Consider the following 26,142-nt stretch of genomic DNA (forward strand, 5'->3'; position numbering starts at 1 on the left):
ACATAACATGGATTCTGAATCATAGTTGAATGAACATTCCAAGGTAAACGAGATGAGGATACCAGGATTTTTATTTTAAGCTTAAGTTTAATATAGTATTAAAGAGTAGTAAATGATAAAAATAAATGATTACTCAGATTCTTAATGGTATTGAGACTAGTGTATCATAACTGCTTTGGAAATAGTAATATTGTGTGATAAAACAGCATTGAAATTTCAAGGCGGAGAAAAGAGGGGAGGGAGGAATTCAATCAGTGCAATATACAAAGCTATACAGAAAATATACAATATGTAATAACTGTAGACATATCGTAAACAATTAAACAGTATGTAATATAAGATGCTCTATAAGGAAAGAACAGAGACAGTAATTTTATGGCGGTTTTCGTACTTCAGAAGTAATTAGACCTTGATAGAAGATTAGTAACTGAAATCCACAATACATCTCTCTTTATAACAAAGGACATTGGGCAAACAAAATTAGTGCCCAGTCTGTGATTGAAATATACATCGTACCACCACGACTGAAAGGTGACATCATGAGCATGTTTCTAATTGGATGCTTTTAGGTGGAAAGCTACAATTATTAATAAGTCAATCAATTGTTGGGTTGGGCTAATGTACACCATTCTGGGGCAATACTAACCAGAAAAATATTAGAGACTAAAGGAGTTTATTGACTTTAAAAATCTTGGTAATTTGACACCATACCAGTGTCCAGAATCGATTAATAGGAGGTCTTTCAAATAGCATGTGTTTCACATCTGCATTAGCTTCCATATTGGTCCAACAGGATAAATCAGTATCCTTTGAAAAACAATTCAAATTTTCAGGAGTAATTAATAAATAGTGACAAATGAAGTAAAGAGTCTGTAAAGAATTTGGGGCCCTAGTGGATTTGTGAATTTCAGACCAAACATTTTCCCACTAACTAATAGGCCAACATTTCGATAAATCCAATTCCCATGCTAGTTCATTCTTGGATTTGGGTCTGTCTGTCGCGGAGGAAAGGAGTTTATAAAAAGAGTAGGCCTTAGGATTAGTAGATAATAATGAAAGTAATTTAGTGGAGGTGGGACTATGATTAGTTGGCTGCAACAACGTAGACATGTTAAAGATAAGTAGAGAAGGTCATATTGTTTCAGAGACGAAGAAGGTGTAAGGAGAATTTATCTTGAAGTTGAGAAAAGGATAGGATCTTGTCATTTTCAAAGAGTTGAGATACTAAATGCCTGCCTTTGTCTCTTCACGTTTTCCATAATAAAGGACGATTGTTAATTTGGATGTTACGATTATGCCAAAGAGACTGTTCTGGAAAATTAATAGCAGAGACAGGAGCAGAGGGAAAGAGAGGAGATAAAATATGATATGATAAGTGGAGCAATAGTATGTAATTGGGAGACTTTTGTTTTAAATGATAATAATTCTGTGAAATCAAATGGCCCGGAAGCGGGAATTGTTGAAGTGAAGACTGGGCACTGTGTCCATGAAGTCCTGTGTACGAAGAAGCTCCCCAAGCTCCCCGCTCGGACCAGAGCTCCGCGCGTTAGTGCTATCTTGCAAGGCGCCGAAACTACACTTGGATAAGACGATTTTGAGATGCCCTTTCAGGGGTTGATGCCTCCACCTTCTACATGTTCTTTCTAATCCCTCAGCATTTGATGGTTCTGCAAAACGTGCAAGAATGTATTGCACCAGTGATTCATATCACCCCCAGTTGAACGAGGAGTATTAGGTTTGTCGATCTGTTAAAACTCTGTATTCAGTGCCCTCTTGCCCTCCCACCCAGTATAGATCTTCTGTAGCTGAAAGAGCTAAATCAGAGCTGCACCACTTTGCAAAAATTTTCAAATTCATATGAATGGTGTTTTTTTTTCCAAAGCCACGGAGCAGTTGGACATAGATCAAGTTTTCTTTTTTCTTTATTCATTCTTTTTTTACAAGACAAACAGCCAACGCGTTTCGTCCTTAGACACAGGACTTCTTCAGGGCAAATGTTGAATATATTTAGAACCTTAAGGACTTAATGGTAACCTTGGGCATAAATATAGTTCGGCAGAGGTGATAGTCTCACCCATATGTCGGACTCATTTGTTTGAGCAGGTAGATAATCCAATTGGAAAAAGAGGATAAAAGGTTAAATATCCATCCGTATTCTTGGTGTGTCCTGGAGATGTGCAGCAGAATTCGGAGCACATGTGGTATGATAGCCACAATAGTGTATTATAACTTTATAGTCGGTGCTCCCTAAGACATATCCAAAGCTTGGAAAGGTACTTAATGTGAGAGAGTATCGTGCCGCGTGGTAGATGGCGTTCTCCTGCCGCCCTTGGTCTCTCTCACATTAAGTACCTTTCCAAGCTTTGGATATGTCTTAGGGAGCACCGACTATAAAGTTATAATAATAAGAAACTGATATAAGCATATCAGGTTGGCACCTATATAGGCACTGTGACGTCACTCCTGACTCAGATGATGCAGAAACCAAGCCGATCGACACCACCTTCTGGCGCTCAGAGGTATTGATCAAGAATTTACCTATCCAATCTGATGCTTGGGGGGTTATTCTAAGGTGAGGAATCTGCGGTTAGGTAGAGTCTCTTCCATATAAAGCGTTATTGAAGGTACGTAACTTGTTCTTTTAGTCTGTATGCTGTTTTGTTAAATTTGTACTGGTGGGGAGGAGGTTAAATTGTTGGTGTTTTATCAATCAATCAATCAATCAAACATTTGTAAAGCGCATTACATACCCGCAAGGGTCTCAAGGTGCTGGGGGGGGGGCTGCTACTGATCGAACAGCTAGGTTGAGTGTTCTCCTGAAGGTCAGCAGGTCTTGGGTCTGTCGTAGGCTCAGTGGTAGGGTGTTCCATGTTTTGGCGGCGAGGTGGGAGAAGGATCTCCCGCCGGTGGAAGTTCTTCGAATGTGCAGAACGGTGGCTAGTGAGAGGTCGGCGGAGCGTAGCTAGTGGTTGGGGATGTAGAAGGAGAGACGACTGTTGAGGTAGGCAGGGACTGTCTTGTGGAGTGCCTTGTGTGCGTGGATGAGGAGCTTGAAGGATATCCTCTTGTTGACGGGGAGCCAGTGCAGGTTTCTCAGGTGGGGGGTGATGTGGCCGTGTCATGGTATGTCGAGGATCAGTCTCGCCGGGGCGTTTTGGATGCGTTGTAGTTGTTTGATGAGCTTGGCCGGGGCTCCCGCGTAGAGGGCGTTTCCGTAGTCGAGTCTGCTGCTGACGAGGGCCTGGGTGACTGTCCTGTATCTGTTGGGATCCATTTTTAGATTTTGCAGAGCATGCGGAGGGTGTTGAAGCAGGAGGAGGAGACGGCGTTGACTTGCTTGGTAATTGAGAGCGTTGAGTCTAGGATGATTCCCAGGTTGCGTGCGTGGTCTGTGGGTGTCGGGGCTGTCCCCAGTGCCGCCGGCCACCAGGAGTCGTTCCAGGCTGAAGGGTTGGAGCCGAGGATGAGGACCCTCCGTCTTGTCCGAGTTCAGCTTCAGGCAGCTGGCCCTCATCCAGTCGGCGACGGCCTTCATTCCTTCGTGGAGGTTGGCTCTGGCGGTGATGGGGTCCTTGGTGAGGGATAGGATCAGCTGAGTGTCGTCGGCGTAGGAGATTATGTTGAGGTCGTACTGTCATGGAGATGTGCAACAGAATTCGGAGCACATGTGGTATGATAGCCACAATAGTGTATTATAACTTTATAGTCGGTGCTCCCTAAGACATATCCAAAGCTTGGAAAGGTACTTAATGTGAGAGAGTATCGCGCCGCGTGGTAGTGGGCGTTCTCCTGCCGCCCTTGGTCTCTCTCGCATTAAGTACCTTTCCAAGCTTTGGATATGTTTAAGGGAGCACCGACTATAAAGTTATAATAATAAGAAACTGATATCAGCGTATCAGGTTGGCACCGATATAGGCAATGTGACGTCACTCCTGACTCAGATGATGCAACAACCAAGCCGATCGACACCACCTTCTGGCGCTCAGAGGTATTATTCAAGAATTTCCCTATCCAGTCTGATGCTTGGGGGTTATTCTAAAGTGCGGAATCTGCGGTTAGGTAGAGTCTCTTCCATATAAAGCGTGACTGAAGGTACGTAACTTGTTCTTTTAGTCTGTATGCTGTTCTGTTAAATTTGTACTGGTGGGGAGGAGGTTAAATTGTTGGTGTTTTATGAGCGGACATTCCCGGTTCTGCACTTAGTTTTGGAGAGTCTATCAGGGCTTCCACTGCTGCCATTTTTCCTGATTCAAACTAGAGGCACATTTTTAGAAGACCGTAGTCTAGTTTGCTAGGGGCTTGTCACATGCCCAACTTACATACCCATATAATGAAGGGCGTTGCACAAACACTGTACTGAAGTAAGAACAGAGATTTTGACTTCTGCACGGAATACATAGCTGGTAACTGTGGTATATGGTCCAGTATTACCATTTAGAGGTCTGGTAACATTATGAATCACAAGACTGAATGCCGACTGGTCTATAAATGTCACCAGATTCCTAAGATGTCAATATACAAACATGGTACGCATGTTAGGATTGTGCATTTTCTTTAATTTCATATCAATTTTGGGGTAGATATCTGGAGAAGTTTTATTTTTCTCAAACTTGGTGATTGTAATACCGGACTATACTTTTTTGCTATCTGTATTAAAAAATATATAGTTATTTAAGAATGTAGATTATTTGAAAAAAACACCTCATATAGTCTCTTAGTGTGAACAGCATGAAAAGAAAATTGAGGGTCAGTTCAAAAATATGACTGGAATACATAGAATAAGAGGCACACGTCTTTTTACATGAAATTCACAAGTGATGCTTTTCTCCCGCATGAAACATATTTTCACCCAAATTATTTTACTATAGCATTTATAAGCGAATGCTTTAATAAAGTGATCTTCCTTTCCATTGCATGACCAAATAATTATTTGCTTGTGAATAACATTTGCAGTAACATCTGATGAATTTGTAAACTGTTATTTTATCATGAAACTTATTATTTTATATACTATGGGATCGTTTTTCTATCCATGTGTGAGAAATAGCTGAATTAATACTGTCATATAACGCGCTGCATAATTTCAATTTTCATGCTACATTACCCCTGTTGCAATATTTGGTCCTATGCTGATGCATAATTCTAGTGGCTCTAGCTATAGTATAATCGGGATCCACAGAATGGCATCTCAGTGTGCAGTCATCAAGCTTGGTGTCTCACTGTGCAGTCATCAAGCTTTGGCGCTAATATTGAATTAACTAGCCTATCCAACGCAATGACTTTGATTTCTCAAATTTTAAATGTCGACAGGAGGAAGAAGCACAAGATAACAAGAACAAGATGGAATTTGTTAGGGCTGAAATGGAGCGGGCAAATGAAAAAATGCAGGGCTTGAAACGAGCTCTAGCAGAGTCTGAGCAAAAGTACGAAGACATTAAAGGTAAAATCAACTTAGTAAACGAAGAAGCGGATCCAGTGAAGGTAAGCAACATATCGCTTTGTCAAATTAATGCGGAGTGGTTAGTCTTAAGCAGTGTGTATAAGCAATTTGTTTGTCTTCTCCTTGTCACATTATTGAACATTGTACTTAGAACGTATGTGCTGCCTGCACTGGCAAGGAATTTACAAAGCCACCATCAGTTTTCCTGCAGTATCCTTAGACCTGTCCAAGACCCTTCTAAAAATAATTTTTCGAGTAAATATTCAAAAGAAAAGAACCCTTCTTTGAGTTTAACGATTTGCTCATTATTACTTCCGGATTTTGGAGAGAAATCTGCAATCTCATGACTTTACTGTTATAGAAACGGTCAGTTTTTAAATGGACCCCCCCAAGGACATTTGAAGAAACGTGTAAATATGGTAAGTAACCAGACAAACGTTTTCATCTATCATTTTTAATTAATTGGAATTTTAAAACTGTGGGTAGCTACGCGATTAATTGTTTTTTATTCCAATAATACACATTTGGGCGCACAAATATCAGTACGGTTAGTACCAGCAAGGAACGCATTAATAGTCTGCCATCAATGACATAGTAAGATTGTACCTCATTCTCTAAAAAAAAAAAAAAAAAAAAAAATAGCCAAAAGTAATTTTGCAATTGTGCTCTACATGCCATGTGTAGCTTATTGATTTTAATTGTAGCTCTGGGCACTGCAGATAAAAAATAAAATTGTATTTCTGGCGAATGTGGCTGAATGAGATGGGGAAGCATGTTGCCCTCTGAGTTTGAAGGTCACTGGCACCCAGCCGTGGCTCTTCTTGTTGAGGATATGCTGCAGCTGTGCATTGATTTGCATGTGGTGGCTTCCCATGTGGTTGCCTGTACCCACGTCAGACAATTGCACTTGCCCAATAGAAGGGACTGGGTGCCTTTGGGTCTGTGCACATTAGAGTAATTCTGTGTTCACTTGTACTAAGCTCCATAAAGTGCACTCGCCCACGCAGACCTGCTGTTCACACTTAACTCTGCTGAGCTGCAAACAGTGGTTGTGTAGAAAGCTCGGTCACTGTCTGACCTCTGGTAGGAGCAGCCCAACCCCACATGCAGTGGTGTTGTGTGCACCCGCACACCCACTCACCCCAACTGGACTACAGGCAGCAACCTGCTCCTCCTTGATCTGGGTTGCAGTGGCTCCCCCATCTCCCAGCAGATGCTGAGCTCTAGTCGGCAAATACGCTTCACTGTTGCTCATGCTGTTGAGGCAACAGCTGAGAGTAAAGAAGGCACCTTTGGGCATTATAAGAAGTGTATGGCATGGTACCGTTTGGTGTTGGCAGCAGGAACGGTCAGGTTTTAAAGTGGTCACAAAAAAAGAAACTGCTACAGCAATAAAGCGATCAACGGGTTTCTTCATTTAAGCGCAGCTACTGGTAATCCCTCAGGATCATGTTCCAAGTCATCATTGTTTGCCCACTGTGCCCTTCTAGACAGTCTTTTTTGCCCACTGTGCCCTACTAGACCGAATAATCATATGCAAATCAGTCTTGGTCCTTATCCAACAGTAAAAATCCAGCCCAAACTGCCATGCCAGATCCACTCTACAAGGCAACACAAGACCTGCTTCGGCCCACTTAGGATTCATCTGCGATGTATAGCTGGAGTCCTAGCAGCTAGCAAGGGACTCGTGTCTGTGCATACCCATTGTACTATGAACATTTACTGTAACAAGAGTACGATGAAAGGAACGCTTGAATTGATGTCCGCCATTTCCAATAGTCAGGAGGTGGGGATTTAGAGGGAACTGAGTATGTGAAAGTCGGACACTAAAGGGGGAGCAGTTGGGGTAAAGATGCCAGTTGATGAGAATAAACAGACCACCGTAGGGATCAGTCGAAGACAGAGGGCTTTTATAGAAAGGAGGGTCTGTTAATGAAAGTAATCGGAAAGAAGGTCATATTCCAGGGAAGGGTGTAAGTGATTAGGGCTATTCTCTTAGTCACAATTGTGTTAATTGTCACAATGTCATCACTGGTAATTTTATCCACCACCCACGTTCAGGTAAAACCATCAACCTCAGATACACCGGCACTTGTGACAGTACTAATGTCATTTACACCATCAAATGCCCCTGTGGCCTATTGTATGTCGGTAAAACCTCGCGCAAAGTGAAAGTCAGGATCTCTGAATATAAAAGTTCAATTCGCACTAAAAGCCTCAAATCTCATTTAGCCACACATTGGTTAGAACACCATCACACCATTGCACAATTGAGATACACCATTCTTGAAATCATGCCTTGTAAAACGCAAGTCAACATTGAGAGGCTATTAGCGCAGAGAGAAGTTTGGTGGACCAAGTTCTTGCAAACTTTGTTACCCCATGGGCTCAATGACAAATTAGAATGGCAATGTTTTTTGTAACGCCAAAGTCCGCCAGTTCGTCACATCCCTCCTCCATTCCCTTCAGATTGTACGTCCGTTTCAGTCTGAGCAATTCAACAATTTCTTTCTTTTGATCAGTCACGTCTTTTTCTTTTTATCAGTCACGTCACTTTCACCATTATACATTTCCCTCGTTTTCACGTCTGCTGTTGCCTCACGCGTTTTTTTGATTCTTGTCCGCTTTCCTCACACTGCTCACGTTCGTAGATTTCTACAGATTTCCATTGTCCTTTCCATCATCTCTTCCAATTATACATTTTGAGTCTCCTTCCAGTGCGTTTCTTTTCACCAGTTTGACCTTTTGTCTATTTTCGTTGTTACAGCCTGTCCTGTTTCTTTACTTTCGCATAGGTCCCTCTGTCACTAGTAGCAGTATCCTGCTGTTTTCACTTTTCATAACAATGTCCCTCACGTTCCGTCCTTAATCGATTTCCACTGTCCTCCACATTTTTCTCCAGTCTCCCTCCAGGCGTATTCCTGTTTTTCTACCAGCCTGACCTTGCTCCCACACAGTCTGTCTCCGATTTTCTTCCCTTCATAAATGTTTTAATGCCATCAGTATCACCACATTGTTTTCATTTATGCTTTTCTTTTGGCTACATTTGATTACAAGCTTTTTTCACGTTTTATTACTTTCTTACAAACTTCTGAGCACAGCGTTCATTTGGGTTCCATGGGTAAAATGGTGTTGCACTTTTACACAGTTCTCTCTGTTTTATATTTGTTTTCAATTCCTTCACCAGCTTTTCTCACTACATTGTGAGTACAACCCTGGGTTCGTGTGCAAGTTGGTGCTTCCTTTTTACGTAGTCCTCTTTCGTTCTCCATGTTCACTTAGGGGGATCACGTTATTCCGTGCGTGTCGCTTTTATTCACCAGCATACACGTTAGTGGTTGCTTTTCCCCGTTCTGGCTCGCAGTAGTCACAGTTACCCTGTCTTCCTTAAACGCCTCGTTGGTAAGTCTCTCCCTGTTTCTTCAACTATTTTCGTCCGTTTTTTTCTCAAACACGCTGGCAACTGTTTGTGTTTTTTCTTTTTTTCTCCGCTCCAGCGTCTTCCACGCTTGAAGTACGTGGGTTACTTCTGTTCAGGTACTTTTACCGTTTCTCCTCAGCATGCAGCCTTTGGCAAACACGTCCATTTTATTTCATTTCTCCCGCATTTCTTTACACATTTTTGTTACTTTTTTTAGAGTAGTGGCATCTTCGCCACGCTGGTTCACAGTGTCCTACAATTTCCTGACCAGCAACCTTTGGACATTTTTCTCAGTAAGTCCTTTTCAATACTCTCCATTTCATTTTCTGTAGCCTCCTTGCCTCCCCTTTCTGGGTGTCAACCGTGCGCTTTCTGTGTTCTAGAGTTTTAACTTTGAAGCTTCTTATTTACCTGACTGACACTGCGGACTTCATGTTTAAAGGAAGTGTTTCCTTCGTCTCTTCATTTGCAGTAAGAGTCTATTGAGTTTTTTGGGAGTCATTTTTCTGTGTTTTTCAGAATTTATGCATGCTTGACCATTATTATCGCACGTTAGATATCTTTCACGCGTATTTTTACACAACACCCTCTTTGTCATTGTTGTCACTTTTTGCACTGATGTAACCACTTATGCACTTTCTATCAGTTTGTGTGTGCTCGTTTTTTACACATACGCTTAATGTGTGTTTCCATTCCTTTTCATTTCTATGCACTGTGCATGTTGAATTGTCTTGGTTTGATACAGACCAGCTGTTCCTCTCTGTTGTCCCACCCACGATGCATCTTGTACCGGTGTTTGCAATTTTGACCAAGATATTTTCACATTGTTATTTGTCACAATGAAATTTCTTTTTTCCACAGCTGCCCCTGAAGAAGGGATGTTCTTCATCCCGAAATGCATTGGGCACTCCTTCATGAATTGACGTCTAACTTTATTGCTACTTGTGTAGTTTTCATAATTGAATGTATTCCTATTTTCAATGTTATTTTAACATTGATGCAATGTGCAATTCTTTTGTTCTTTTTGACCGGATTATAAAAATTGTTTGTTTCAAAAACCTTCGGTTTATTGTCTAATAGATTTTTGCTCTTTTGAGTTAATGCTTATGCTGTTCCTTTTCATTATGAGATTATGAATTTGACATATCAGTTCTCTTTAGATTTTCAGCTGTGCACTCAGTACACTGGTGACAGTTCACCAGCATTTCACATGTCATTTTGCGAGTCGGGCTTCCTCGTCTGAGTTGCACGCTTCATGCCTCTAATTGTATAAATTGTTATCTGTTTATCACACAGTTGGTGTGCGCTAACTTACATAAACACGTTCATTATTCTCTAAAGCTCCCAGCTTTTTTTCCTTGATATTTGTTAAACAGGGTTCTAGCTTCTTAGTGGTCACATTCTCTCTTCCTCATCTCTTGCTGTCTCCCTCTCTCTGGTTGACTCTCGGTCGCCCTCTCTTCTGCTTGCTCTTGTTCTCCCTCTTTCTCTCTCTATCCCTCTGCTTCTCTCTGCATCCCCTCTCTCTTCCTTTCTTCATCCACGCTGTAAGATATTGGGTTATTAGTTTGGCGGGGGCGAGTCCCACTCAATGAAAACAGTCCTTGCCAGGGTGAATCACAAAAAGCAACTAAATAAACCTGTGCTTAACTTAAATGCAATGTGTTTAGTATTTGTGTGAGGCTGGCTTAGTATATGGCAGTATGTATTAGTGGTTGGTTCTGTCGAGCAAGGTAGAATTTCTTTAATACCTATATTTGTCCTGATAACTAGGAAAAACCAATCAATGATATATAGTTTCTATTATATACCATACAGACACAAAAACACAGACTGACTCAGTGAACTAAAAAAAAGTGAACTATATATTATTAGTCGTATATCGTATAAAACACAATATATATATGTATGTATATATATATATGTATATATATATATGTTCCACATTGCTTCAGCAATTGAGGCCGCACACCACTGCAGGTTAAAGAACATCTTTATTTCAAAGAAACAGGCAGCTTCTGATCCCGTCTTGGAAACCCTCAGCCTGACGCGTTTCAGAGTCTCTAACTCTTTCTTCAGAGGCCATCAGTGCATTTGTGAGTTTACTTGCAACACTGCAAAGAGTTCTGCATTTTTTTGTTGTCCTCTGCTGCGGAGGTTTCCTCCTAAGAGGTTCCCATGTCTTGGGATATGACATGCCCTATGTGGGGCAGGGTTGGCTGTTATATAGCCCTGGTATGTGCTGTGGAGTTGTGGTCGCCTGCGGGCTTCTGTTCTTCGTGGCGTTCTGGTATGTTGCGGATGCAACCCTCTTCTTCGCCTTTTTGCTTTGCGTGTTTCGCTCTGTGGTGTCCCTGGCGTCTGACGGAGCTTTCCAGTGCCGCCCTCTTGTTCTTTCTGCACCGTTGTGCCTTCTTGGGGCTTTAGTGGGTCTGTCATCCTGCCTTCCCCGCTGCTGCCAGTGGGCCTTGCACTCGGTTCTACCTCCTCTCCCTGTGTGGGGGGGTGGTCCCTGACTTCTGGACTCTCTTGCGGGTGCAGTTTGCCCCTGCGGGGCGTTGGCCAATTCTTCCTGGGTGACCTTGAGTTGCCCTTTTCGGCTTCCGCCTGCGTCTGGCTGCCGACGCCGTCCTGTCTGGGATTGCCTTTGCTCTGCCTCTTCTCTAGGTTGCTGTTCTCCTTTGGTGCTCCTTTCCTTTCCTTGCTTTGGCCTGGGGCGGAGGTTTTGTTGCCTCACATGGGCGTGGGGTGATTGGCCTCTTTGCGCCTTGCCCTGTTTCCTCTGCTGAGTGAGGACACACCATCTTCTTCTTCTCTTCTTTTCCCGCACCCCCTTGGGGTTGGTGGCCTCCTGCTGGCGGGGGTTTCCCTTTGCCTGGGGGTCGGGGCTTCTTGTCCTGTTTTCGGACTCTGCCTCCGTGCGTCCTTCTGTTGTGCTCAGGTGGGTGGGGTCCTCTCGCAGACCCTCCTTCCCCTTGGGTATGGCTATGGTATCTATTCTACGTCAAGGAATCTGCGGCTAGTAGTCTCTATCAGATGTACGAGTTACTTACCTTCGGTAACGATGTCTCTGGTAGAGACGATTCTAGCCGCAGATTCCTTCACGGCCCGCCCTTCCTCCCCGTTCTACGAGGGCTTGTTATTTGGTCTTTTGCACTCGCTTCCCTGTAGGTGGCTGTGTCGTCTATGAGTACATTCTTTCCCTCTTTCTGTCAGGCTGTCCCTTTTCCTCCCCATTGTCACATGAGAGTATAGCTTTGTCGGTACTTCTGGCTCTTTGCGCTCCTGGAGGTTGGGGTCTTTTGGCTGTGCCTCTGCCCTTGTTTCTGATGGTGGTTGTCACACTCTGTGATGGGGATGTCTTGGAGTTTTGTCGTTCCCTGTGTGGCCCCGACTGATTCCCCTTCCTTGTCTTTGGTTGGGGTTGTAATCCTGTTGCATGTTATCGTTACATTTTTACATATGTCCCTTGTCTCCAGGGGGGGCTGTCTCTGTACTGGCAGGGTTGCTGCTCTGTTCTTTATTCTTTCCCTGCCTTTGGATACGGCAGTGCCGAGCACTGCTCTTTATGGTGTTGTCCCTCACCATTCCTTTTTCTGCTCTGTCACACACTCTTCCTATACTCTCACAGTTTTGTCTGCTGGCTCCGCGTTGTGGCGCGGAAAAGTTCTCCAAAGAAAACTAACGTAGGCGCGCCGGGATGGGACTTGTGACCTCGCTGACATCACGTGCGCGGACGACGCCTGGGCGGAGTCGCGTGATGCCGTCCCCCTGGCGCGCAGGGATGCTGGGCAAAAAGGTTTTCCGGGTCCAGTCTCACGCCTGGCGATAATTCTACGTGAAGGAATCTGCGGCTAGAATCGTCTCTACTAGATACATCGTTACCGAAGGTAAGTAACTCGTACATATAGCAAAGGTCTGCTAGCGAATGCATAGTATACCAGTTTAGTCATACTCGCCGGATAGGGGTTCTATAACTGGTGGGGTACAGATGCCTCCCCTGAATGTATTCCATTTACCCCACATCCTATTCCATTTTTTGGGGCACTCCCTGTGAATATATGTGGCTTTTTGGCCGCCATGGCCATGTCCTTGCACCATTCCCCCAGTGTTGGGGCAGTTTGTGCTCCCCAAAGTCTAGCAATTTTTTGTTTCGCCGTTACCATACCTAGTGTGGCCCAGGCTTGGGTCATGTGGTTCAGGTCCGTTGCCTCCCAGATATTGAGGAGGCAGCGTTTAGGGTCCGGTGGTACAGGCGCTCCACTAACCTGGGTGATTGTGCTCATAACTGATGCCCAGTATGGTTTAATTGCCGGGCAGTCCCATAGTGTGTGGTAGTAGGTGCCAATGTTGCCGCATTGTCGTAGGCCGAGTTGGTCGTTGACCTTTCCTATCTTTTATAATGTCACTCTCATGAAGCAAGTCCTATAAAGCATTTACAATAGTATCTGAAAGAAACACGTTAGTTAGATTCCTCACCTTAGAATATCCCCAGGCGTCAGACTGGATCTGGAAGATTTTTCGTCAGCAATACCCCTTGCGCGTCGCTAGGCGTTGTCTGCGGCTCCGCGTCCGTCGTCGGCGTCGTGCGCCGGAATGACGTCGTCGGAGTACTTAGACGCCGCCCTCGCGCGCTGACGTCAGTTCTTCTTTTTTCCGCGCCAGTAAGCGCAGATCCGGGAGAGCTACCCCTTTAGTCAATTTTTGACTAACTTTTTGATCCTTTTTGATCGAGTCTCGACACCGGTGCCGGTAGGATGCCTGGGTTTAAAGCCTGTACTGACTGTAGCCGATTGATGTCGGTTACGGACCATCACCGCCGGTGCCTTTACTGCTTGGGCCTCGATCACGACGCGGAGTCGTGTTCGGACTGCAAGGCCCTGACCTCGAAGGCTAGACGGGAGCGGTCCCGTAAGCTTCTCGAGATTCGCCACTCGGCTCCGCGCGCCTCTCGATCCCGGTCCAGGAGGAGGTCCAAGGATCGGTCACGGAGCCGCAGCCGACGTCACCATCGGTCGTCGGGATCCAAGTCTTCGGGTAAGTCGAAGCATTCCAAGAAGTCCAAGAGGCGACATCGCTCTTCGGACTCCCCTCGCCGGTCGCGCGACTCGGTCGAGGGTCAGGGTGGTTCCACCCCCGCGGCTCCGGCGGAGCCGCAGGCGCCGCGTCCGTCCCCATACCCTCCGGTCCCTGGGACTAACGCGACGCCGGCGGAAGTCAGTGCCTTCCTCTCGGCCATGAGGAACCTGGCTCCGCCGTCGGCGCCCGCTGGCACGCCTTCGGGCCCCGCGGACCCGACTGGGCTGCCTTGCCTGCCGGCGGCTCCGGCCCCGGCGCCGTTGACGGCTCCGGCCTCGACGCCGCAAGCGCCCGAGGGACCCGTTCTCGAGTCCCCGTCGACGCCGGTCAACCTTGTCACTCCTCCTCCACTGGCGTCGACTCCGGTTCCACCCCCGACGCCGACGCCGACTCCGCTCGACGTCGTGCCCCAGTTCAGTCCCGCTCCGGGCCCGGCCGAGATCGACGCCGCTAGAGACACATTTTGTCTACCGCCCGGCTCCGTTACTTTCTCCTCTACACCAGGAGTCGGATGATGGGGACTACTGGGAGGGATCCGAGGATCCTATGGACGCTCAGGCCCAACTGTCCCAGGACTGGGCAGATGAACTGGGGGAGGCCAGTGGTCTGGATACCTCGCCAGACACTGGATTCATCTCTCCTCCGACTGTGGCTTCGGAGGAGGGTGCTGCTTTCTCCGTGGTGCTGCGCAAGGCGGCCGCAGCCCTTGGGCTCGAGCTGCCTGCCGTGGCTGTGAGGACGAACGTCCTCACTGAGGTGCTTCAGTCTGCAGCAAGCTCCACTGAGCCTCTGCTACCATTCAATGAGGCCCTCACTGACGTTCTACAGGGCACCTGGTCCAAGCCCTCCACAGTTCCTCCTGTGGACAGGAACGTTGCCAGGCGCCACCGCCCTGCTCCGGGCGACCCCAGTTTTCTGTCCCAACACCCTACCCCTGAGAGCCTGGTTATCCAGGCCTCCACCTCCCAATCCTCTTTCCCGACCGCCCCGCCGGACCGGGATTCCAAGAGACTGGAGCAGTTTGGCAAGAAACTGTTCTCTTCCCTTAGTTTGGGCCTGCGGTCTTTGAACACCGCTTGTCTCTTGGACCGTTATTCCCACTCTCTGTGGGATGCGGTGGAGGACGCGCTGCCCCTGTGTCCGGAGGAGGTCCAGACACGACTTACCCAGGCTCTGGCCGATGGGAGGGATGCCGCGCGACATGCTATACGTTGTGGGCTTGACACCACGGACTCGCTGGGTAGGGCCATTTCCACCACAGTGGCGCTTCGACGTCACGCCTGGCTGCGGTCCACGTCATTTTCCGGCGATGTCCAGAGCACTCTCATGGACATGCCGTTTGATGGCACTCGCCTGTTTGGCGAGAAGGCGGACAGTGCGCTGAACCGCTTTAAGGACTCCCGGGCTACGGCCAAGTCCTTGGGCCTCTTGGCCCCGCGGTCGCAATCTTCCGCTTTTCGCCCCTTTCGTGGCCAAGGAAGGGGTGCCTCCTCACGTGCGCCTAGCCACCAGCCGCAGAACCAACCTGCGCGCGGTCGCGGACGTGGTTTCCGCCGAGGCGGATCTGGAGGACGACGAGGTCAGCCCACATCCACCCCGCCAGCATCCGCCTCAAAGCCTTCCTAGTCCGAGCTTTCAGGCCCATTCCACGCCAGTGGGCGGCAGAGTTCGCCATCACCTGCTCCACTGGCGGTCCATCACATCGGACAGGTGGGTGCTGCAAATCGTCCGACGGGGCTACTCCCTCCCCTTCGAGACGACCCCTCCAGCCATGCCACCGCAGCACCACCGTATCTCAGGGGATCATTTGCATCTTCTCCACGAGGAAGTTTCCGCCCTCTTGGCCAAGGGGGCCGTCGAGCGCGTTCCGAGTCCAGAAGTAGGTCGTGGTTGTTATTCCCACTACTTTCTGGTTCCCAAGAAGGGCAAAGGGGGCCTACGCCCTATCTTGGACCTTCGGAACGTCAATGCCTTCCTCCGGAAGGAAAGGTTCAAGATGTTGACTTTGGCTCAGGTTCTAGCTGCCCTAGACCCCGGAGACTGGATGGTAGCGTTGGACTTGCAGGACGCATATTTCCACATCCCCGTCCTGCCGGCCCACCGGCGTTACCTGCGGTTCACGGTGGGCCAAGAGCACTTTCAGTTTACCGTGCTCCCCTTCGGCCTCACCAGTGCCCCTCGGGTGTTCACGAAAGTTTTGGCGGTGGTCGCAGCTCATCTGCGCAGATCAGGGGTTCCAGTCTTCCCCTATCTCGACGACTGGTTGTTGAAGGCGGGCTCGCCCCAGGCAGTCGTCTCTCACCTCCAGACTACGGCGGATCTCCTGCATTTGCTGGGGTTTTCCATCAACGTGCCGAAGTCACACCTGAGTCCCTCTCAGAAGCTCCTCTTCATCGGAGCGGTTCTCGATTCGGCGCAGTTCCGGGTCTATCCACCGGAACAGCGGGTCCGGGATATACAGGCCCTGATTCCCATCTTTCGGCCTCTATCCTGGGTTTCGGTCAGGCTAGTGTTGCGGCTTCTGGGGCTGATGGCCTCCTGCATCCTACTAGTGCATCACGCCAGGCGGCGCATGCGGGCTCTGCAGTGGGACCTGAAGTTTCAGTTGGCCCAGCATCACGGCAACCTGTCCGACCATGTCTTGATCTCGGAGGGCACTGCACAGCAGTTGCAGTGGTGGCTCACGGACCGCGATTGGGTCATGGGCAGAAGCCTCTCCCTTCCCCAACCGGAGCATGTCGTAGTGACGGATGCGTCCCTCCTGGGATGGGGTGGCCATATGGGAGAGGCGGAGATCAGAGGCCTCTGGTCTCCGGCGGAGTCTCGTCTCCACATCAACCTGTTGGAGTTGAGAGCGATCCGGCTTGCACTGAAAGCCTTCCTTCCCTCTGTCAGGGGCAGTGTCGTGCAGGTGTTCACGGACAACACCACCGCTATGTGGTATTGCAACAAACAGGGCGGGGTGGGGTCGTGGACCCTTTGTCAGGAGGCTCTGCGCCTCTGGACGTGGCTGGAACACCAGGGCGTCACCCTAGTGGTTCAACATCTGGCGGGCTCTCTGAACGCCAGAGCGGACGAACTCAGCCGCCGGTGCATGATGGATCCCGAATGGCGTCTGAACTCCGAAGTGGCGCAAGGTCTCTTTCAGCAGTGGGGAGAGCCTTGGTTAGATCTATTCGCCACCGAAGAGAACGCGCAATGTCAGCAGTTCTGCGTGTTGGAATTTCCAAGGCGGCACTCGCTCGGCGACGCTTTTCGTCACGAGTGGAGTTGCGGTCTGTTATACGCCTTTCCGCCTATACCACTTCTGCCCAGAGTGCTGAAGAAGATCAGGCACGACCGGGCCCAAGTCATCTTGGTGGCTCCGGATTGGACACGAAGATACTGGTATCCCGAGCTACTCAGTATGTTGACCGATCCCCCGATACGTCTGCCCCTTCGGGAGGATCTTCTGTCGCAGCAGCAGGGGACGGTCCTCCACCCGAACCTGTCCAGCCTCCACCTCCATGCGTGGAGATTGAGCGGCGGCAGTTGATGCCATTTGACTTGCCTCCTGAAGTCTGTGATATCATTCTGGCAGCCAAGCGTCCCTCCACAAAGACGGTATACGCCTGCCGGTGGAACAAATTTGTGGCATGGTGCACAGCAAAGGCTGTGGATCCCCTTTCCGGCCCTCTTTCTGATGTTCTCCTCTTTCTTCTTTCTCTGGCCCGGCAGGGCTCTGCCCTGGGCACCCTGAAAGGTTATCTTGCTGCCATCTCTGCCTTCTTGCGGCTTCCTGATCAGCCTTCTCTTTTCAAGTCCCCTGTGGTTACACGCTTTCTAAAAGGCATTACTCACACGTTCCCTCCTGTCCCTTTTGTAATGCCTCAGTGGGACTTGAATCTGGTCTTGACATTCCTGATGTGCGCTCCCTTCGAGCCTCTCCACAATTGTCCTCTTCGTCTTCTGACTCTTAAGACTGCTTTTCTGGTAGCCATCACCTCGGCTAGACGGGTGAGTGAGCTCCAGGCTTTATCTTCAAAGCCTCCTTTTCTGTCTGTTCATCCGGACAAGGTTGTCCTTCGGCCTCGTCCCTCCTTTCTTCCGAAAGTAGTGACTCCATTTCATCTTGGGCAGTCTGTCACCTTGCCCACCTTCTTTCCGCCTCCGCATCCTTCCAAAGAGGAAGAGAGGCTCCACCGTCTGGACCCAAAACGTGCGCTCTCCTTTTATTTGGACCGCACAAAGCAGTTCCGGGTGGACGACCAACTTTTCGTTGGATACGTGGGTGCTAAGAAGGGGAAAGCTGTGCACAAACGGACCATCTCTCGGTGGGTCGTTTTGTGCATCAAAATTTGTTACTCTTTGGCAAAAAAGGACCCTCCTGTTGGGCTGCGCGCCCATTCTACTCGGGCCACAGCGGCTACTACTGCTTTGGGACGGGGAGTCCCTTTGCAGGACATCTGTCAGGCGGCGACGTGGGCTTCGCTACACACGTTTGCCAGGCATTATTGCCTTGACAGCCAAGTCCGGAGTGATGGCTTCTTTGGCCGTTCTGTCCTCCAGGACTTTCTGGTGTGATCTTGGTTCGCAGACCCACCACCGGGGATGGTATTGCTTGGGTATCTATTCTAAGGTGAGGAATCTAACTAACGTGTTTCTTTCAGATGAACAAGTTACTTACCTTCGGTAACGATGTATCTGTAAGAAACATTAGTTAGTTAGATTCCTCACCGACCCACCCATCCTCCCCGTTCTGCGAACTGACATCTAGGGTTAAGGTTATCCTTTTCAGGCCCCTAGATTTTATTTTTGGCACCAGTGTCGGTCTTTGCATGGCTCTGCGTTCCTGGCGCGGAAGGCTATGTACAAGAACTGACGTCAGCGCGCGAGGGAGGCGTCTAAGTACTCCGACGACGTCATTCCGGCGCACGACGCCGACGACGGATGCGGAGCCGCAGACGACGCCTAGCGACGCGCAAGGGGTATTGCTGACGAAAAATCTTCCGGATCCAGTCTGACGCCTGGGGATATTCTAAGGTGAGGAATCTAACTAACTAATGTTTCTTACAGATACATCGTTACCGAAGGTAAGTAACTTGTTCATTAGGCGCATCCGGGAGGATACCGCTACCTCACTGGGGGACTCAAGCGCTTCTTGTCAGTCAGTGTCGTCCAGGTCGCCCACATTAGCTTGCCAATTTTCCTGTACTGTTTGTGTAGGGTCCGGTTGATTATTAACAATTTTGCGGTACGTTAGGGATATGGCTTTATTTATGAATTCCACGAGGAGCCTGTCCTCCAGTGGGGAGGCCTCCGGAAGAGCAGTGTCAGGCGGAATGACTGCTTCCAGCGCGTGCTTATCCTGCAGATAATGGAACGTTTCTTTGGGCTCCATCTCGTATTGGTCTTGTAATTGGGCAAAGGTAATGACTTTCCCAGTTTTCCAGAGGTCTCCCACCCGTGAAATTTGTATTGCGTCCCACTTTTTAAAGCCCTTGCTCTTACCCAGTTTGCCGGTTTCCCACAGTGGGGTCTGTTGTGTTAATTTATCTTTCCAGCCTAGGTGTCTCAGTACTGCGTACCACAATTGGACGGTATTTGCGGTTGGTCCCATGAGGTCAGATTTCCGCTTGGCATTATAGAGACTGCGATTTATACCTCTTTGTGCCAAGGGCATGTCTATCTAGCCGATAAGCAGGGTCGGTTTGAAGCGAATGGAGCCATTGGTTGATGACAGCTAATTGAGAGGCCCAATAATAGGTCTGGACTTTTGGGAGAGCAATACCACCGTCGTACCAGCATTTAACCAGTTTAGCCGTGGCTATCCTAGTGGGCTTGCCGTCCCAAAGGAGAGTGTTCACCTCTGAGTCTATTGCTCTAAAATATGACGCGGGAACCAGGAAGGGAGTGTTGTGGAGGGCATAGAGAAATCTGGGGAGCGCCATCATTTTAAAGAGGGCTTCCCTTCCCAGCAGGGTGAGGGGCAGTGACTGCCAGTGCTTGACATCTCAGCATAGTCTTTGCATGGGTCCCATCAGATTTTTGTTCATGAAGTCGTCCGGGTCTGGTGTGACGTGAATCCCCAGATACTTGAAACTGTTTGTTACTATAGTGACCTCACAGCCTTTAGGGAGCGCTGGAGGTGTGGGGGGCGCTAAGGATATAGAGTACCGATTTACCCCAATTGATGATGTAGCCAGAGTATTTGCCGTATACTTTGCATATGTTTAGGAGTCAATGCAGAGAACGTTTCGGGGATGCCATGTATAATAGGATATCGTCTGCATATAGGGATATGTGGTCTTCCAATCCCTCTGTCCACCGAAGCCCACGGATAATTGGGTCTTTTCTTATCCAGCCTACTAACGGCTCTAGTATGAAGGCAAAGAGAAGCGGTGAGAGGGGGCAACCTTGCCTTGTTTCACGGCTCATGTGAAATTCATTGGAGGTGTGTCCGTTAGCTACTACATGTGCCAGCGTTTTGGTGTTCCACAGTCGGACCCAGGAGCAGAATTTTGTCCCAAACCCCAGATGTTGAAGGACTGCAAAGAGGAATGGCCATTCAACTGAGTCAGAGGCCATGCGTGCGTCAAGCGACAATATCACGTCTTCCTATTGGATAGTGTGCTTGTGGCACAGGACATTATGTGGGCGTCTGAGATTTAGCGCTGTATTTCTTCCTGGCATGAATCGGGATTGGTCCGGATGTAACAGCTTTGATAGATGGGGCTTAGTCTATAAGCTAGTGTTTTGGCCAGTATCTTGGCCTCCGCGAGATGGAGTGGTAGGAGGCACCGTCTTTGCCGGTTTACCAGGTTTGTAGATGGCTACTATGGTCGCTATTCGCTGGTCCTTGGGGAGTTCTCCACTTCCAGACTGGCCTCGTACATTTTCAATAGGTGGGGGGCAAGTGTGGTGGCTGCTCGCTTGTAGAGTTAAATGGGGATGCCATTGGGGCCTAGGGCTTTACCCGACTGTATATTTCGGACGGCTAGTGTTAATTTGTCTACTGTTAAGTCAGCTTCCAGTAGTTGGGCCTCATCCTGTGTAAGTGTTGGTAATTGTATACCTCCAAGGAATGCTGTTGCATCCTGCAACTCTGTTGTGGTCGCCGGGGAATAAACTAGTTTGTAGTAAAGCCCCAGTGTGTGCACTATTTCTTGCGGGTCTGTTGTAGTGTCCTCATTGTCTAGTCTGAGTTCCTTCACCCATCTGTCCGCTCGTGTGCGTTTGTCTAACCAGGCCAGTAGCTTACCAGCCTTGTCCCGACCTCGTATACTCTGTGGCGGGTGGCTGTAAGCCTGGTTTTGGCATCTTCCCATCAATCCTCTTTGTATTCTTGTTGCCTGACGCGCAGGTTATGTGTGTTTATCTCCCTCCGGTCTTGGGAATGTATTGTCTCTAGTTATCCCACCTCTTGCTCTAGGGCTGCTACTATATTCCCTTTCTCTCTTTTATGACCTGTAATCAGGGATATGGCCGGTCATCGAAGAACGGGTTTATATGCTTCCCATAGAGTCAGTGGGGAGGATACCGAGGGTTCATTTTCAGTAAAGTAGTGTTTCATAGTAGCAAGTAATCCTTTCCAGATCTTGGGGCACTACAAATAGCCAGGATATATCGGGAATATGCGTCGATGGGTCGGGGAATATATAGTATATTGAGTGAAAACAGGGGAGTGATCTGAGATACCCCTAGGTAAGTGGGTTACCTCCCAGAGATTTCCCACACCATCTGCTGAGATGAGCATGTAATCGATTCTAGAGAGATTGTTGTGTGTGCCGGAGTGGTATGTGTATTGACGCGCCTGTGTGGATTTGAAACGCCAAGCATCTACCAGGCCTAGTGTGTCCAGAAAGTCTTAAAGGATAGGATGTGCACGGTGTTGCTTTCTATGGGGCGTTCGGTCCAGAGTGTCATCGAGAATAGTGTTCAAATCGCCTCCTCTTAACAACTCTCCCTCCGGGAGCGCCAGTAGGAATTTGCCCAACGCCAGGAAGGTCAGTGAATGGAGTGAGGGGGGAATATACACCGTGACCAGATTAAGTGTGCCTCCCTCCCGTTGGCACGAGATGGCTGCAAAGCGACCCTGGTCGTCCGTGTAGGTGTGTTTTATGATCGGTGGAAATTGTTTTTTGATTAGAATCCCAACGCCTCGGGACCCAGATGTGAACTCGAAATGGACTGCTAACTGGAACCCCCACCTGTCTTAACGCTTTACATGTCGATCCTATCAAGTGGGTTTCCTGTATCATGGCTACTGCTGGTGCTTTACGTTTGAGATATTGAAGTACAAGCCCTCTTTTTAGCTTGTCCCTCAGTCCATTTACATTCCACGAGATGATAGGTAATTGTGGATTATGCGTAGGGAGCCTCAGGCGGGTAGGAATACTACGGGTATCCTTTGTGGATAATTGTGTCATGGGAGCGGAGTTTGTGGGGAGTCCCTATCGGATAGTGAAGCAGAGGCAACGCTCAGAAACTTGCAAGTCGTGTCAGAAACTAAACGAAATCCAAATAAACTAAGAAAATAAGAACAAACAAACCCTGTTAATTGACCCTCCCTGCATGATGGACTTGAAACTACCCGCCTCCTAAACAATGCAGAGTGCCTAATTCCCATTTCCCGTTACCTTTGTGGGGGAGAACGGCTCCAGTAGCCCTCCCAGTGTAGTATGGGTTAACCACTCCCTATGTACAACGCTAAGTTAGCATAACCTCGTCGGCTGTTAGAAAGCCAGCTTGCCGCTTCTGCTACTTTTGCACGCGACACTGTTGTTACATGTTATTCATTCGAGAACTGCTGACTCGACTTTGCTTCATATGAGAACCGTCTGTTGTTTAACATCCTTAACAGTGAGCAGTGACCTTGGTCTGTACACCGTGTAAAGAACGAGTATGGGTCACTAGACGGTGCAGGTTGTTGTGTTCAGGTTGATCGTACCACTTCTTAGCCATAACATACATACAGCTGCCAATACCTGGAAGACGAGTCCTTTAACCCCTTCGGTGCTCATGACGGAATGGTTCCGTCATGACCCACGGTTGAGCTGTGCTCATGACGGAACCATTCCGTCATGAGCACACCCGCGCAAGATTCCGTCAGCACAGCGGCGGAATCTGCGCAGCATCGAAGGGGTTAATATTGCAAAGCAGCATGTTTTATGTTACATTCTAAACGAAGAGCTGTTGCAGGAGAGAGCCTAGCTGATCCTGTGATGTGATTCCACTAAGCTGATCTATAAGGTATGGGGTCCCCCATGCAAGCCTAAGAGACCTTCTATTAGTCTAATAATAACTTATTAGTTGCTAGAGAAAGGAGGGTGGTCGCTTTCCACTGTCATTATTATTATGATTGCTCCTTTCATTTTCTATGGTATTGTAACAATGCTGATGGTGCTGATCCTAACCATTTGTCTGCTTGTGTTAGCCAAAGTACTGCATCTTAGGACGCGAGGTTTATAAAAGAAACTCTTTAAACTTTACCGTGTCTTTGTTATTCTGTTGTGGACTGATATATAGCTACCAACGGGTATTTCGGATTCCCACCACTCCTGAGAGTAACTAAGTCGCTTGCTCTTGGTTGTCCATACATTGGAACCGCCGAGCTAAATCTCGGATAACAAATGTGACACTAAGCTAGTCGGATAGGGGTTCTTGGTTCTGAGGGGAGTTTCTGGTACACCACAATTCTCTGAGGTCCTGGTTTCCTGCGCATAGTTCTGTGCATAAGCAGAATCCCTGCAACATGGCGCACCTAACGTTTGGTCTTTTGATCTGAAACGCCTTAGTAGTGCTTTTATTAGTCCACAACGCCCTCACTCTAGTTTCCGGACAACGGGAGTGACGGCTTAACCTACCTAGGTTTCGACTAAAGGTTCTTTCAAGCTTGATAATTAAAAAGGTTTTCTTTTTCTGAACCCCAGTGCTACTGTAGAGCTTGTTGTTGTTCTTCTGTGTGTGCCGATGGCGGTCAACGTTGCCGCGCATAGTCGGGTTCCCCTGACCGCACATTTACGGGTCTATGGGGTTCCTGATGACGGGCTGACTGTTATTTTTGTGGTTGGGGCTGATGCGGCGTTCCCATATGAGTTGTTTTACTCGTGGGTGATGTTTGAGGCAGTGGATGCAAACGACAATTTGTTCCTCGAATATACTCGCACAGCGATGCCAGCAGCCTATGCCCCTTATCGGACACTTGAAATTCCTCTCACTGCCTGGCAGCATACTATTTGGTTTAATGGCGCCCTTCCCCATGTGGTAGTACCGGCGAGAATGGGCCCGTTGTCTATTGCAGGGGCCACATGGCCGGTGCTGGCCGGTTATACACCCCATCCCCGCTACATGACTGTGGCGGTGGCGGAGTTACGAGTGCTACACACTGCCCTGATTACGGTCCATAGGGCGTTAGTGCAGTACGTGTCTCGCAACGTACAGGTGGGGGCACCTGCAGTTGAGGGCCACACGACTGACCATCACCCGGTGGTCATCAGTCCTGTTATGGTTAATGCGGTTGTCGGCAAGCGCCCCCAAAATAGGGATGAATTTCCTTACTGGGTTGCTTAAAAATTTGATCAATTAGAAGCCGTGTTTCCACATATTTCTCCTGTGGATAAACACAGGATACTCACTATTACTTTGCCGAAGGACCTGGTCCCGGATATTGTCGACTGTGACAATTGGGGCAAGGTCTTTGCTGCGACCTATGCGAAGTGCTATGGCACTCCGTCTATGTCTGTACTGCCCTCGGTCATCAAGAAGGTCCAAGACAATCATGGTGCAGAGGCAGCAATTGAGTTGGGAATGAGGCTTGTCGACAGCTTCGATGTGGTTTGTTCCATGGTTATGGGCAACCTCAAAGGAGATGCCATGCAATTCCAAGTGTGCAATATGTTGGCACTTGTGGATCCGGGCGACAGGCCAAAGGAATTCGCTAAAATTATAGCGAAAGCCTACAGAATGGTGGGTCGTAGCGCCTTGGGTGTGAAACCCGCCGTGATCATTCCTACTGTGGTGCAGCAGCCTAAAGTGAGTTCGTCTACCAAAGACGAGAAGCCCAACTTTCCAAAACAAAGTTGGCGAGCCAAAAAACAAGGGAAGCAGCAAGAGAAACGGAGGTCTCGTTCTGCGTCGCCGGTGCAGATACAAAGTGAACGCACTTATGATTTGCGCGATCGTTCTAATATTAAGTCACCTGATAGATTTCAGGTTCCTGAACGACGCTCTCCTCGTTCTTCACAGGAAACATCGGCTTTTCAATCCGGTGGCGGAGATCGTGGGAAAGGAAGGGGTGCTCAAGGTCGTGAGCAGCCCCGTCAGACTGACGGTAAAGGCAAGCAGGACGAATCTGCACGTCAAAGACCCCCGTTTCAGAAGAAAAAAGTTGCTGCTCTGACTGCGAGATATGCCTCAGATGGTACGGACACAGCTTCTGAACCAGACATGGGCACTAACGCTGCTAGACAGCGCGGCAGAAGTTACAGTAGTGCGACAAGCGCTGCGTCCATTTCTGGCGGCGACAGCAACTGATACATTTGTAAGTATTGAAACTGCTGATACTCGCGTAGCTCCCCCTGAACGGATGTTTGAAATTGTCCTTTTAATTGAGGGTGACATACAACGTAAAATTAAAGTGGTGTTTTGGGATAATCTTACCTCCACCTATGATATCCTTTTGACGGAGGCAGATTGGCCCCCGGCTTTCGTTTTAGAGGCTCCTAGAGGGGAGGTAGTGATCCTCCCGTCCTTTGGGCACACAGTGCCACTGGAACATTCTAACATGTTAGCCGGGTAGTGGGCGCAGGTGCTCGCACCTGCGTTGTACTGTACTCAGGTGGGCTGGGACAAATTTTCTCCCAATCATACGATTCCGTTGCGGTCGGAACCCCAGCCACAGCCCCAATACCCCATGCGTCGCGAGGATCGGTCTCACGTCGCGTCCATCCTTGAAGGATTGGAATATCAGGGAGTAATTGAAACATGTGTGTCACCCATGAATAATCCTTTAATCTGAAAGAAACACGTTAGTTAGATTCCTCACCTTAGTTCTTCTTTTTTCCGCGCCAGTAAGCGCAGATCCGGGAGAGCTACCCCTTTTAGTCTTTTTTGACTAAATCTTTTTGATCATTTTTGATCCTTGTCTGTCGACATCTGGTGCCGGTAGGATGCCTGGGTTCAAGGCTTGTGAGGATTGTCATAGACTGATGTCGGTGACCGA

The 26,142-nt window shown here is 48.3% G+C and overlaps 1 protein-coding gene across 3 annotated transcripts in view; it reads left to right on the forward strand.

Annotated features, from left to right (window-relative positions):
* SMC6 (structural maintenance of chromosomes 6) overlaps nucleotides 1-26,142 on the forward strand; it is a 918,345-nt gene that overhangs the window by 542,530 nt on the left and 349,673 nt on the right. For all 3 annotated transcript variants that reach the window (XM_085610645.1, XM_085610644.1, XM_085610643.1), the window contains exon 20: nucleotides 5,311-5,481. In XM_085610645.1, the coding sequence (XP_085466771.1) occupies nucleotides 5,311-5,481 (171 nt within the window). The remainder of the gene's footprint in view (nucleotides 1-5,310; nucleotides 5,482-26,142) is intronic.

Source organism: Triturus cristatus, chromosome 6, assembly GCF_964204655.1.
Source record: "Triturus cristatus chromosome 6, aTriCri1.1, whole genome shotgun sequence".
Taxonomy (NCBI): Eukaryota; Metazoa; Chordata; class Amphibia; order Caudata; family Salamandridae; genus Triturus; species Triturus cristatus.